The following is a 13,661-nucleotide window of genomic DNA, read 5'->3' as shown; positions in this document are numbered from 1 at the left end:
AATTCTGAATACAAATGAGAAACAAAAGCATTGCAGACTTGATTCTGCAATAATTTATTAAACAAAAAAAATAAGTTAATATGTTAGAAGCAAAGTGTGAGGAAATAAGTGCACCCCAGCTATACAAGTTCACTTGTATGATGGCCAGGAAGGCCGTCCACCCCTTTTGCATGTGATTTCAACTTTAAAACTCTGTCCAGAACAACCTTTGTTATAACATGGAATCTATGATTTAATTTTTAATGTTTATACATGAAATTATAAATTGATAGTATTGTCAAACAGTATTCTATTTTTAGCATGTTTGTGGTTTGCCCATCGACCGAAACAAGGCTTTGCATCTGTCACATATTTATCGTGTATTTATTTTGAGCACTGTTTATAAAGTCCCTTTGATGTCTTTGTGTTTTATTCCCATGAAATACACCGCATGCTTACAGTCTTGGATTGCCCTGTTTAATATTTCTGAAATGCCTTCAATAAAGCCAGTCAGACACTGTGGCCCTCAGGGGTATGCTGAAAATTGTACATCGCAATTAGTTAATATGGTCATCCTAGTGGTTATTAAAGGAGGGGGAAAAATAGGGCCATACTTAATTGAAAGGAGAAAAATTAAATGAGATTCAGTATTCATCTTCAGAAAATGCTGTGCAAGTATGAAATTTTCTTAGAAGCATTCACCAGAGTAAGGCACAATGACGATAAATAGATTAGTTGGTTTTACTAATTTCATACATCCTTATCTATTTATAATGTAATTTAAGCTTCTGTTGAATGTCACTTTAGCTCAGTGCTTACTGGCAACCATTGACTAACTGGCAGGAGGCAGAATATAATAAGAAATTATGCGCCAAAGTTTACCTTGACCAGTAGTTTCATATCTAACTTCTGTTTTAAGTTTGATGAGATGGCACACTCAAGACAGCTTAGTGATGGGTGGCACCTAAATGGCCTTAGTGTGGCATCTGTGCCATAGGCTGTATTTATGATGTCATTGAAATGTTTCTGTAACATATGGAGGTCTCCCTGATTTTTATTTTTTCTTTTCAACTTTCGATCTTTACTGCAGTCTTGTGATCTCTCTGGTAGCTCCTCTACCTGTTCATCCACCTTACTTATTTTTATGTCCTTAACTCCCAGCAGAAAGGTGGTTTCTACTCTGCATTTTCATCTTTGTTGTCTCTCCTATCCTCCTCTCTTTGTGTAACATCTGGAAAAGAGATCTTGCCCCCTTCCCAGTTGGCTGTTTTAATGCTGTCCTTAACAATATTTTTTTCCACAAATCCTAACCATCAGTTTAAGTTTTTGCATAGGTTACACATGACTCCTTATCACCAATATATTATTGGGATTGCATTGGACCCATTCTGATTCACACACACAAGAACAGTTGAAAGGTGTGAGGCCTCCAAAACACAGCTGAAAGACAGACCAGACTACCTTCTAGCCTGTCAAGAGAAGGTTCGGTCCCAGACAGCATGACTGCCAACTCCAGAGGCTGGCTTCAGCACACACTGGGCCAGAATAATAGCAAAGTCCAAAGAAAATATTCAAAACTAGCCAACCCGCTACTCTGCATAATTATGTATTGATGGGTGAACGCTTCCTGAAAGACACAGTTGTCCAAATGGGTTTGGTTTGGCAGGATATAACTGTGGGTGAATGAAAAGATGTAACTCTAGAGACGGCAACATACAATACAGCGTTATACACGCTGCATACAGCGATTCACATTCGCGACAAATATGATTCTTCTTAGATGGTGCTGTCGCGTCCACCCACGCTCTCAAAGCATACACACTGCCTGGTCATGTGCCCGATCGCAAGAGCAACTGACAGTGACCCGCCCACCAACTGTAAGACCATGGGAAACCCCTCGGAAACTGTTTTACACGCTGCATACAGCGATTCACATCCGCGACAAACATGCCTGTTCTTGGACAGTCCTGCCGTGTCCACCATCGTTCTCGAAGCATACACACCGCCTGGTCATGTGCGTGCCCGCCCGCCCGCAAGAGAAACTCACCGAGACCCGCCCACCAGCTGCCTGTGTGTGTGCGCAGCTTTTTCTCGCGCTGCCTCTGTGTGAACCGGTCAGGCACAGAGAAGATCAGCTGCTGAGAGAGCGTCTCGACTGTTGCAGGGCCTGCATTGGTGAAGCAGGTGAGACGGTAATGAAACAGAGGCACTGGGCTTATTGGTTTTTAAAGGCTGCTTCCTTCATTGTGTTCTACCCTCAGTTTTAAAGGATTGTTTTAAGGATCCCATGGGATACGCCTCGCAAACTGTTTTACACGCTGCATATAGCGATTCACTTCCACGAGAAACATGCCTCTATGAACAGTCAACGTGGCCCAGAGCTGCATGTGGACTATACGACAGACGAACATAAATGACGCCGTTTTTCCTGTGTCATCGCATCCGAGTTGGTGGGCGTGGTTCTGAGAGTTGTCGTATCCAATGGTCTTAGAGCTGGTGGACGTGGCTCCTTCCTGCGTGCGCCATGGGCGTCTTACTTGTCGGTGGCTTATTGAATCCACGCCCCCTTCCGGTGTGCTTTCCATGGGTGTCTTTCCTTAGTGAATTATATATATATAGATGCTCCACAAGGGAGAAGATTGCTATCAACCTCTGGCTTACATAAGAAAAGCAAACGAAAAATCTTTATTAAAAAGGCACTGCTGGCAAAAAAAAAAAACAAAAACACTCAAACGTAGTAAGACAAAAGGATTTGGTTAAAGGACAAAGTCCCAATACAAAATCCATAAACCGGCAAGATTTCCAGCAAACCAATAAAACCGAAGTAAGAGCAAAGCTCACAGTACAAAACACTCCACTACCAAAGTACATTTGAATAAACTCACTTTCCCAGCATGCCTTTAAAGGCAGGAGCGATTTCTTTCCCACAAAACAAAAGGAAAATCTGAGAACACAATTATCCAAATGGAAAGTAAGTAATAGGCAAATACAATTGACTGAAAATACAGAATTAGTGAAATAATATAAACAAATATGAATATAAATAATAGTAGTTAAATAAAAATGAACAAAAAAGACATTTAAACATAAGCCATTGGAAGGACCCTGGCTTAAACATGACTGAATCTTCCTTGTCTTACTCGTGGGTCTGATTTTGACGGTTGTTTTATACACACCATATTGTCTTGTCCTCCTGTTTTCCCTTTTTGCTCCTGTGTTTATTTATTTTCTATATCTTTAGGCTGTAAATTTCCTCTGTGACCACATATTTATCTACTAGATATATCTTCACTTCGGCTGTTCTCTTTCAAAAAGATGGTATTTATTTTGCGCACAGTTGCTGTCCATTTTGTTGTTAGGGTCTGGATGGAACTCCCTGTCACTGGCTTTCTTCATTTTATAATCTTATTCATTTAGAGCTCTCTACAGCTTGTTTTTAATAAAGCATCTACTAGAACCTTATATAACTTGGAGAAGGCTGCTGGAGCAGCTAGGGGTTTGCTAGATAATGGCACTTGATTCATGGCTTCTCCCCTGTGTGGCAGGTGAGTGGGGGTTTTGGAGGTGATTTTTTTGCTGTATTATAATACCCATGATGGCCAGCTTCCAGGTTTCTGTGGTCAATGGGGGGGGCGGCTGAAACTATACAACTTCTTTGCAATGGCTTCTGGGTAGTTTGAACACACACAGTGCAGCTAGTTGAAGCCAAGGTCAAATGAACATGGATACTTCAGTGCAGGATTGCACCTTTGTTGAGCAACGCACTGTAGACAGATTTCTTTGGGCAGAAAGATAAAAACCTGCTGAAATTATCTGAAGGATATTGGCTCAGTGAGGCAGTGAAAACAGCAGGATTCAACAAAAAGTTTAAAGCAGAAGGTTTAAAGCAGGAAGAGCAAGTGTAACCAACAAAACTTGATCTGGTCGACGTTCAACATTATGCACACAAGCCAACATTGACATGATGAATGGCTTCATAAGAGAAGACTGAGATTACTATGTTGTCTGCTTTTGCTGCACATTTGGACATCCACTGTGGAGCGTTCTGCACATGCCATAGTGCATAATGACTTTGGGTACTGTAAAACGTATGCAAGATGGGTAACCACACAGGTTACTGATCTGCACCAACAGCAGCCTGTAGAGGTTGTAACCCAATTCCTGGCTCATTATGAAGATCTAAGTGTTTTGGAGTGGATGATTACCGTCTTTCACTGAGAGCTGGAAAGTAAGAGACAAAGCATGCATTGGAAACACCAATTCAAATGACAGCCCTCCAATAAGAAAAATGTGATGACCTTCTTTTGGGACATGGACATACTCTGGCGCATATTCAGGAACATGGACAATTAGTGACCAGTGCAACGTACTGTGCTATACTTAGAGAGAAACTGAAACTTGCAATTTGCAGCAAAAGATGAGGAATGCTATCAAAAACAATCTTGCTGCTCCATGACAACGCATGTCCTCATGCAGCAGTTGCAACGGTGAAGGCAATGCAACAGCTGTGGTTTGAACATCTTCCACATCCCCCTTACAGTCCTGATCCAGCACTATGTGACTATCACATCTTCAACCCATTTAAAAAGGGTCCATGCACTTGCAGATTCACCTCTGATGATTTGTTTAAGGATTTGGGAGCACCCGAAAAGCAGCTTCTCCCAAGGGATGAAGAAGGTAGTGGAATGAGACAAGAAATTCATGGACCTGCATGGATATTATGTTGTATTCATCTGCTCCCAGTTACCAGTATTAAAGGCTAAATTGCCTTTACTTTTTGGTTCTCCCTCGTGTTTCTTGCATGTTGTATTCTGTATATCGATTTGTTACATTTTTATTATTTCTGTTTGATTGTGGTGGTGGAATTTCTTGTATTTTCTTCTCTGGTCAAATCTGCAATAAAAAAATAAAATAATGTGACAGGGATAAAATATCATTATGCAAATGGCACCATGCCTGTAATGCTTGCCAGAGCTCTAACAGTTTATTTAATTTTGTACAGTTTTATTTCTCCATTTCACTCAAAAAGTCACACATTTAGGAAACTGAAAGAAACATCTTTAAAGGCAGGTAAACCAGTTTTTATTATTTTAGCTGCATAAAGCAATCCATTGAAACCTACCCAGTCGAGACTAGGGAGAAGGCTGGAAGTCCTAGGACAGGAACTTAGACGTTGGGCATTTATTGACCTTAAGCAGCATCACGCTGTGTTTGTCCTGTCACTTGCAGTACACCTCTGACCACTGCTTTAAATTTTTGTTTGGAATGTATTAATCAATCTGTATAGCCCCAAGTTAATCATATGATCTGACAGTTCAGATAAAAAGACATGAATCCTGTTCTGCCATTATTTAAAAATGTACTTGGCTAAAGTGAATAAATGTTTTTATTGTGCTTCCTTAAAGACAATGGAGAGGAGTAAAAGTGCATGAAGCTGGGCACATGAAAATGAAATGCATGGTGCCTCAGGGCACTAGGGTACGATGGTATCATTAGTAAACAGACTTATGTACTGTTAAGTAGATTAAAAAATGCATTGACAACTAAAGTCATGCATGTTTATTTGAGGATTCTGGGCTGTATTCCCCTTGGACAGTGTCTGCTGTGACTGATGCAATGAATGCTGTGCTATAAAGGTTCATATTTCATGTGAAGACATTTGCATTTAATTAGAAGTTTGCAGGACAGCACAGTTGTTGACTGTGGTGTTGATGTTGTTTAAGAGGTTAGCAAAAATTTAGTGATTCATAATACCAGTATTGCCCTCCACTGTTCTTTGGGCCCGTGGTATCCCAGTAGTGAGCATTGACTTTTTTTTCTTGGTCTCCACCTACACTCCAGATTAATAAACCCTTCATTTCACCTCTGAGTGCCGTATATTTCAAAAGTCTAATTTCTAGTTAATTTCAGTGTATTTTGGTGAAGTGAGGGGGGTGCAGGAGGAATTCTTAGCTCCAAGCGTCAAAGACATCTTTTATCAGTTACGCCAATTTATAATTTAATTACTGCGAAGGTCATTTATCAGTTGAATATCTATAAATATAATTTGCAGGAATTAAATCTGGCATCTCACTGCTGTCTTATAAAGGAAACCACGGTCGTTGAGGATGATCCAAATTCTTCTCAAGTGTTAGCGTCACATGCTCTGGCTGAAACTCAGCTGCTGCCTGTTACTGGGTTTAGACATAGTACAATTCCTGGCCTCCAGTTGACCGTATACTTGACCTTAAGGACAGCATTCTTAAGCAAGACTATAATAGCAGATCCACACTGTCCTGCTTCAAAGACTGCAAAGGCATAGGAGAGGGGGGACATTCTAGGTGCCATTCCTGAGTCCGTTGTGGGAAGATGTCCATGCACAAACGTGGTTGCTAAGTACATAAAGAACAGAAATGAGTTAGCTGAACATGCCTGCCGTAGTTTTTCTTTGCATGTAGATTCTTGACAGATCTGGCTTGACAGAGAGGAGTACTCTTTGACTCAACATTACAGGAAGCAGCCTCTTGGTGTCTAAAATGCATAAAGCCTTAGCACTTTTGAGAGGACTTGCAATCTGCAAACAGTTTGGTACTTTAAATTTAGGACATTCTGTTCAGCATTCACTGTTCCAGAGAAATTTTACTATATACTGGTACTACCATTGTTCTACTTTGGTAAAACTTGTGTTCTCTTTTTTGACTTTGTTATGCAACTTGCAGTGACACTCATCACCAGTGATGAAAAATGCTATAAACATTTCTTCATATAGGAGAAAATCCCATTCTCTAAGCAGCTAACAAATGAAAGGTGCTTAAGGTAAAAATGGAGGAAGCCAAACAAGCCCTAGAATGTCAGGTTCACTGGTTCAGTACATTATAAGTGGGACATAAACATCACAGTATAAATTCAGAAATATGAGAACAGTTATAAAATCTTAAAAAATAACACTATAAATGCTAACCGCACAGAGTTAGGTAAAACTAAAGAAGACTGTACTGGAAAAGTGCCAATGCAAGACCTCAGATATTAAATGATGACACTTGGTGGGGGACTGAAGACTGAATGGTAAGCTAGCAGCGGGTTCTTGGCTCCTCGCAATGGGATCATCAGACTGCTGAGACCTTCATGGTGCATCAGTGTTGACATGGATGTTCTCCTGGGATTTAAAACTTGCAGGATAAAGATGGATGTGGAGGGAGTGGCATGAGCTGTGGAACTTCAGAATGTGCTGGAAGAACAGACACCAGGCAGGCTGTGGTATTCTGGGTATGATGGAGCAGCCCAATAGCAATGAGAGGAGTCTAGTAAGGAGAAATTTGCAGTAGTCTAGCTGGGAGATAATCAGAATTTTCTTGTGAATTCAGGACTTCAGTGTTAGAAACATTTCTAGTGTTTAGTCATGCCTAAACTCTTTATGAGCTCTGGGATTTTGAATATGTCATTTTTAAACTGTTTCTAAAATTATTTCTTTTAAATTTGCTGCAGTGACATTTTGATTTTGTTAGATGTTTTACTCATCTAAAAATCGTCATAGTGGGCTTTTAAATCTTGTTGCACTAAACACAAGGTATGAATGGCCTCTCTAAGATTTTCCATCCTGAGACCCATAAGTAAATGGTCCTACTATTCTTTTCTGCCAGAGGGTAGATAAGGCAAACCATGCAGGCAATTAGGGGATACCTGTCAGAAGGTGAAACATACTGAAACCTTTTTGAAGTCCAATTTCTTTAAATTAGTCCTAATTGTTCTTCAGAATTTGAAATGTTATGAAAACCTCCTCATCACTAACACAGAAGCTTATTCAAATCCCAGAAGTCCATAATCCAGAACACTTGCCAATTGTATGTGGAACATCCCAATGCAAAGATGATGAGTGCCTCACATTGCCAAATCGTATGTCGTCACGCCAAAAACATCATCCAATATGACTTCCAATGTGACATTCATGTCTACAATACACAAAATGTCAGTGCCTGTTACAAAAACAAAATAGTGTTGCATTATATTCAAAGTAAATAGCAATTTTATAAACAGTTTTGCCATATTTGTAATAATAATCAAATATTCAAAATCCTGGACTTCACCTATAAAGGATTTAAGCATAACTGACCATTAGCAAAATTTCTAGCACTAGTAAAAAATAAAATAAAATTAACAAAGTTCTGAATTCACAGCATACTGTATTTTGAGTAGGAGAAAATAACTCCATAGCCATACTTTTTTTTGTTTGTTTTTTTCAGCAAATTTGTGGCCCTGTTTGGATTATAAGGCCATCTAATGACCATAAATATGTGATCATTCTGTAGAAATTATATGCTGAATAAACGCTTTTGGAGTCAGAATAATTTTTTTTTTTTTTAGGCTCTGTCTGCCATGGAAGAGTTCAATAATCTGGACAGAGATATTGAAGGCTCTGCCAAACGTTGGAAGAAATTTGTTGAGTCAGAGTGTCCAGAGAAGGAAAAGTTTCCACAGGAGTGGAAGAATAAAACTGCCCTACAGCGCCTGTGCATGATGAGGGCGATCCGTCCTGATCGAATGACTTATGCTGTCAGGTAAGGGGCATCAGGGAGAGTTTCTTTATGACAGGGGCACAGGATGCAGGTAACCTTCAGTTGATGCCTTCTACAAAATGGGATGATTGGGGTGAGAATTTCTGTTTCTGATTATTTTATTTTATTATTAGGCCTGAGAAAAAACTTCTTCTCATAGCTAAAACAAATTAGGCATTCAGTGTTTTGTAGAGATGAAGTTCTTTAATATAATAATACCTTTGTCTAATTATAACACATCACTATATTTAATACTGCAGTTCACCTGAATATTTTTAGTACAGGCTTTTATCTGAAGTGACTTGAAAATCAACAGTAGGCAGCATGGCCTGAAGCCCCCTTGCTATAGTGAAGAACCTTCATGGCCTTTACACATACAGCTGCTGAAGTGACTCACTTGAGGTCAATCTTGACTTTCAGAGCACAGCTTCCACCATGAATTGCACTCCTTGTTGAATTACTTTCTACTGACACTCTCATTTGGTTGAGTCCGCAACATGGCGTAATGGAACATTTAGTCTACTCAACTGCTTTTTTTAATATTTTTTTAATTTTACGTTTTTCTCATTTTTATTTTGTTTGCCCTTTCCTGCCTATTTAGGTTCTGTTAGATATAAAATTAAGATGAATACCTCTTGATATTTTTTTTTACCCAAAATGTGAGCACTGTCTGACATCTTCAAATAGGCCTACGACCTACATTTAAGGGAAAGAGGAACTGTTAAAAATACGCTTTGTCCAAAAGCAGCCAAATTATTAAATAATTGTATATTTTTAATTGATTAAAAAGTGTTTTAAAAAAAAAAAAAAGAATCCAGAATACAAAAATATACAATAATTTATAAATGCAATTATTAGAACAAACTCAATACTAAATGTTACCTAGCAGTAGGCAACCGCAAAGGAAAGAGAACCAGAATTTTGTTATGATCTACACAAGGACGCATAAAAGATCAAATAATCATTGAAGGGACCAGGAGATAGGCGAAGTAAGTTTGCAATTAATTTTGTAATCCAAAAGCAATACCAAAAAACAGCCAAAAAACAAATTGATCAAAATTATAAAGGCGTATAAGAATTTGAAAAATGTGAATGCAAAGGGACTCCAATAACATGAGCAGGACCAAATGCTACAGCACTAGCGTGAGGCATCTCAGGTCTTTGTGTAGGCCACAGCAGCCCCAGTAACTGCAGCAACGTAGGTCCCGTGCCCCTCTGAGCTCAGATATAAAGAACAGGGAAAATCACAAGCCAAGTAATAAACTAATGGAACATAAACAAAAGACAAAAGGAAAATGACAAAATAAATGAACAGGAAAATACTAAATAAAGATGCTATCATAAAATCTGAGAGGGCTATACATCAATTTTAATAATAAAAAAAAAAAAGGTTTCAAAATGGAGTAGCCTATCATTACTGCAACATAACATTCTCAAACCCACCTAATCTTAGTCAGCATCACAGGGGGTCAGTGACCAGCCTGGCAGCACCAAGCTTAAGACAAGAACCTACACTGGATGAGGCATCAGTCCAAAGAGTAAATCATAAATGCAACCACAGTGACTTGTAAAGGGGGAGTTTAGAATAAGCAATCAGCCTAACACACATCTCTTTGGAATGTGAGAGGAAAATAAGAGGATACGGAGAAAAACTCGTACCGACACAAGGAGAATGTGGAAACTTCATGCTGACAACAGTGGAGAATGGGAGTCAAACCCAACATATTGGATCCCAATGCACCATTTTACCACTATTTCTATAATAATGTTGCCTATAAAATATTCACGTTGTGCTCTGTATCTTCACCTGTGTGTTTTATGTTTTGGCATGCTATACTACTTTGAATATTATTTTGCCAATAGGGTTTTTTGTCATTTTAATGTTTTATGTTGAGATGGTGCACTTTAACTCCATTACAATGATTAGATTGCATTTTGTCTGCTTCCATTGAAAACAAAAGCTGGAAAGTGTAAATTCAAAAAAGCAAAACTGTTTACTAATGAACAACTGAAGTAATACATTTATCTACTCCATTCTTTTGTAAATAGTTTATTCTTTGTGAGTGTAATTGGGATATTTAATAGAGTTTAGTACAGTAAGCATTGGCAGTGACAGACTTGGCATCAGACTCTTCTTTATAGTTCACCAAAACACAAACACACATTTCTGCCACATGTCTTAGGTCAGGTTGACTTTGACTTGCGTTTCCTTAATGCCTGAGATATCTAGACGCTTATTATCTCTGGAATAAGTGTGCTCTAATGTTCTATTTTTTTTCTTTTTCGGTGCCAAATTGCCTTAGCCTAGCTTTAGTATAATGAATGTTAAATTGCCATTTCTTGATGTCTTATGTATTTTTTTTTTATCATATTCGTAAATGTACAGTACACTGAGCCTGTAAAGAAAATGTGCTGTTAAAATCAATTGAAACATAGATTAAAAAAAAAAGAGAGAGAGAGGCAACCATGCAATCCTAGCAGCTTGTTGGTTAACATAAATGCTTCGTCTCCTCAATTGTTCAGCCAGGTCTTTTTAGGGCAGAGTGCTCCATGCCAGCAATCAGAAGGTTGCCAGTTCAAATCTCATAAATGCCAGAAGTGATTCTACTCCAGTTGGCACTCCAGTTACCACCCTTGGTATGACGTTAACCTGCATCCAGTCCTGCAAGCAGGTCCTCCATCTTGCAAGGGGAAATTCGGGAGTTTGGTGGCAAGATTGGCACTCCAGCCACTGTTTTGTTAAAAAACTTCACACTATTCCACATTCAAACTAGTGTGGTGCTGAGGTGTCACCTTTTGCACGGCTGCATTTGGGTCCTAATTTTGGATCTTGAGTAGTTTCATTCTTCTGTGGGTGCACCGATGCGCTCTATCAGTGCTTGCTCCCAGCAAGGCATTTTCTCCATCTACACAAGTCACTACTGTGCTGCAATTTGCTGTGGACATTTTGCTTACTGGCTTCTGTTCTAAATGCACATCTCCTTAATTTCTAATAGTATACTTGAGTGTGTGGTTCACTGTTAAATTCTAATGAATCAGCTTTATGAATATATTTTAAGGATTTTAAAGACCTGTATTTTCATTTAGTGTCTAAGATAACTCGGACTGTCACAATGAAGGAAGCAGACCGATTATTATGATACAAATAACAACCACAAACTTATCATACAGCAACATACAATGGTTATAAATGTCATCACTACTGCCATGTCTGTCTTGTTTGGCTACAGTATGGCATTAAAAAGTATTCCTTTGGGATTTTTGCCATTTTAAAGTGAATGTGTCTTTCGGCAATAAAATATAAGTGTAAGCTGATATATAAATGTGTTGTAGATGTGGGGATAAGGCAGACTTGATGGATAGTACTGGTCTCAGCATACTTTAAATCCATCTGCTTCCTATTTTTATTTTATTTTTGTTTCTCTTTGATTGACAGAGATTTTGTGGAAGAAAAACTAGGCAGCAAGTACGTTGTGGGAAGATCGTTGGACTTTGCAGCCTCATTTGAGGAATCTGGGGCAGCTACTCCCATGTTTTTCATCCTCTCTCCTGGTGTTGACCCACTTAAAGATGTGGAAAAGCACGGTAATGCCACCAATTCTTTGGAGTACAGGCAGAAAGCATTCAGTCTGCGGCGCTTGCTTGCTCACAAGCGTGACTTGCTGCTTTCCCCACTTAATATTGAGTGGGCTTTTATGCCTTTTTTTCCTACTAGAGGACAGAGATCATCTTATGGTTGTGGGATTTAGAAAAATGCTACCAGAGTTAAACTGTGGGCTCTAAACAAATGTCACCTACATAAAGTTCCATTTCTGCAGGAGAGCTATTTTAGTGCCTGCCTCTGATGTTCTGTCCTAAAGCCATTGCACTTAGAGTATTTTTAGCTTTCATTTTTTTCCCCTCATATGTGATATGTAGGTGAACTGATTATAAATATTTTTTTCTCTCTCTACTGAACTTAATTTGCATTACTGTAGAATTCCAGCAATGCTGAGCTCCACGTGCATCAGCATCTCCTGAAAAATATACAAGGACACCCGAAACATAATGACTGGTCAAGTCTGACCTTGGATTGATTGAGGCGCTTTGATAATTGTACAAGTAGCTTGTTAAACAGTCGTACTAGCAGAAGCTTAAAGTTAGGCCATGACATCTGCCTCCCAGAAAAGGGTTTTCCTGTGTTTCCTTTTAAAACGCGGAGTACAGTCGGGTATTGCTACTACAGGCCCCTGTGCTTTTTAATGAAATACCTCTATGTTTGCATGCTGATTTTATTTTTTTTTTGTTAATGTTAGAAAATGGCAAATTGAGTATTTTAGCCCCCTGGATTGGTTCATCAATGGTGACAGGTACTGGATTTTACCTCTTACAGAGGTATTTTATTTCTCTGAAAGCATCAATCTGTTCGAGTGTGACAGTCAATATTTGATGATACTCCAAAGGGAGTTACTGTGTCATTTTATCCAACCTTCCAGTTGTCATATGTCAAATGTTGCATATCACCTTAGAGGTCCGTTGTGATATACTTTCTCATGTTGGCTGCCACATAGGACTCATGGACCTCTAGAGGCAAAGACATTGGATTATAAAGCACAAGTCTGCTGGCCTATTGTTCTTTTTCTGCTCACACCCCAAAGCCATGCAGTTTGATTGATTGACAACTCTGAATTTAAGTCTATACTTCAAAGGACTCGCTCAGCCTGCCGTGTGCCTGGTTGACATTAGGGTAGGCGCTGAGACTGTGGCTAGTAAAACTGGGCTCCGCAAACAGAGTAGATGTATAAATGAATAATCATTTTGGAGTTTTTAACATGATCAAACTATGAGTTTAATATTTCTATAATGGCATATTTAAAACTTTTACCAGTGGCAAGTCTATAACCATTTTTTGATTTGTTAATCTCCTGAATTCAACTGTCAGATTCCACTGAATTTGAGGGTTAAAGAATTCCCATGCTAATGTTTTACAGATAAGTAAGCTTGACTTGAAATAATGTAATTATGTGTGTGTGCGCGTTTGTATAATATATACTTATGCAACATTTGCAGTAAATGGCTTTAGATAAATAGATAGATTGAAACTTTATTAATACTGAAGGGAATTTCAGGATTATAGTAGCACACACATAAAAAGCCATACAGATATAACAA

The 13,661-nt window shown here is 38.7% G+C and overlaps 1 protein-coding gene across 1 annotated transcript in view; it reads left to right on the top strand.

Annotated features, from left to right (window-relative positions):
- The window catches only part of dnah9 (dynein, axonemal, heavy chain 9), a 262,350-nt gene that overhangs the window by 194,070 nt on the left and 54,619 nt on the right, over window positions 1–13,661 (top strand). The window contains exons 61-62 of the mRNA XM_039739325.1: window positions 8,320–8,513; window positions 11,947–12,095. Coding sequence (XP_039595259.1) covers window positions 8,320–8,513; window positions 11,947–12,095 — 343 coding nt within the window. The remainder of the gene's footprint in view (window positions 1–8,319; window positions 8,514–11,946; window positions 12,096–13,661) is intronic.

The sequence above is a fragment of the Polypterus senegalus genome, chromosome 17 (genome assembly GCF_016835505.1).
Source record: "Polypterus senegalus isolate Bchr_013 chromosome 17, ASM1683550v1, whole genome shotgun sequence".
Lineage (NCBI taxonomy): Eukaryota > Metazoa > Chordata > Cladistia > Polypteriformes > Polypteridae > Polypterus > Polypterus senegalus.
This window is presented reverse-complemented; position numbering and strand designations above follow the sequence as displayed.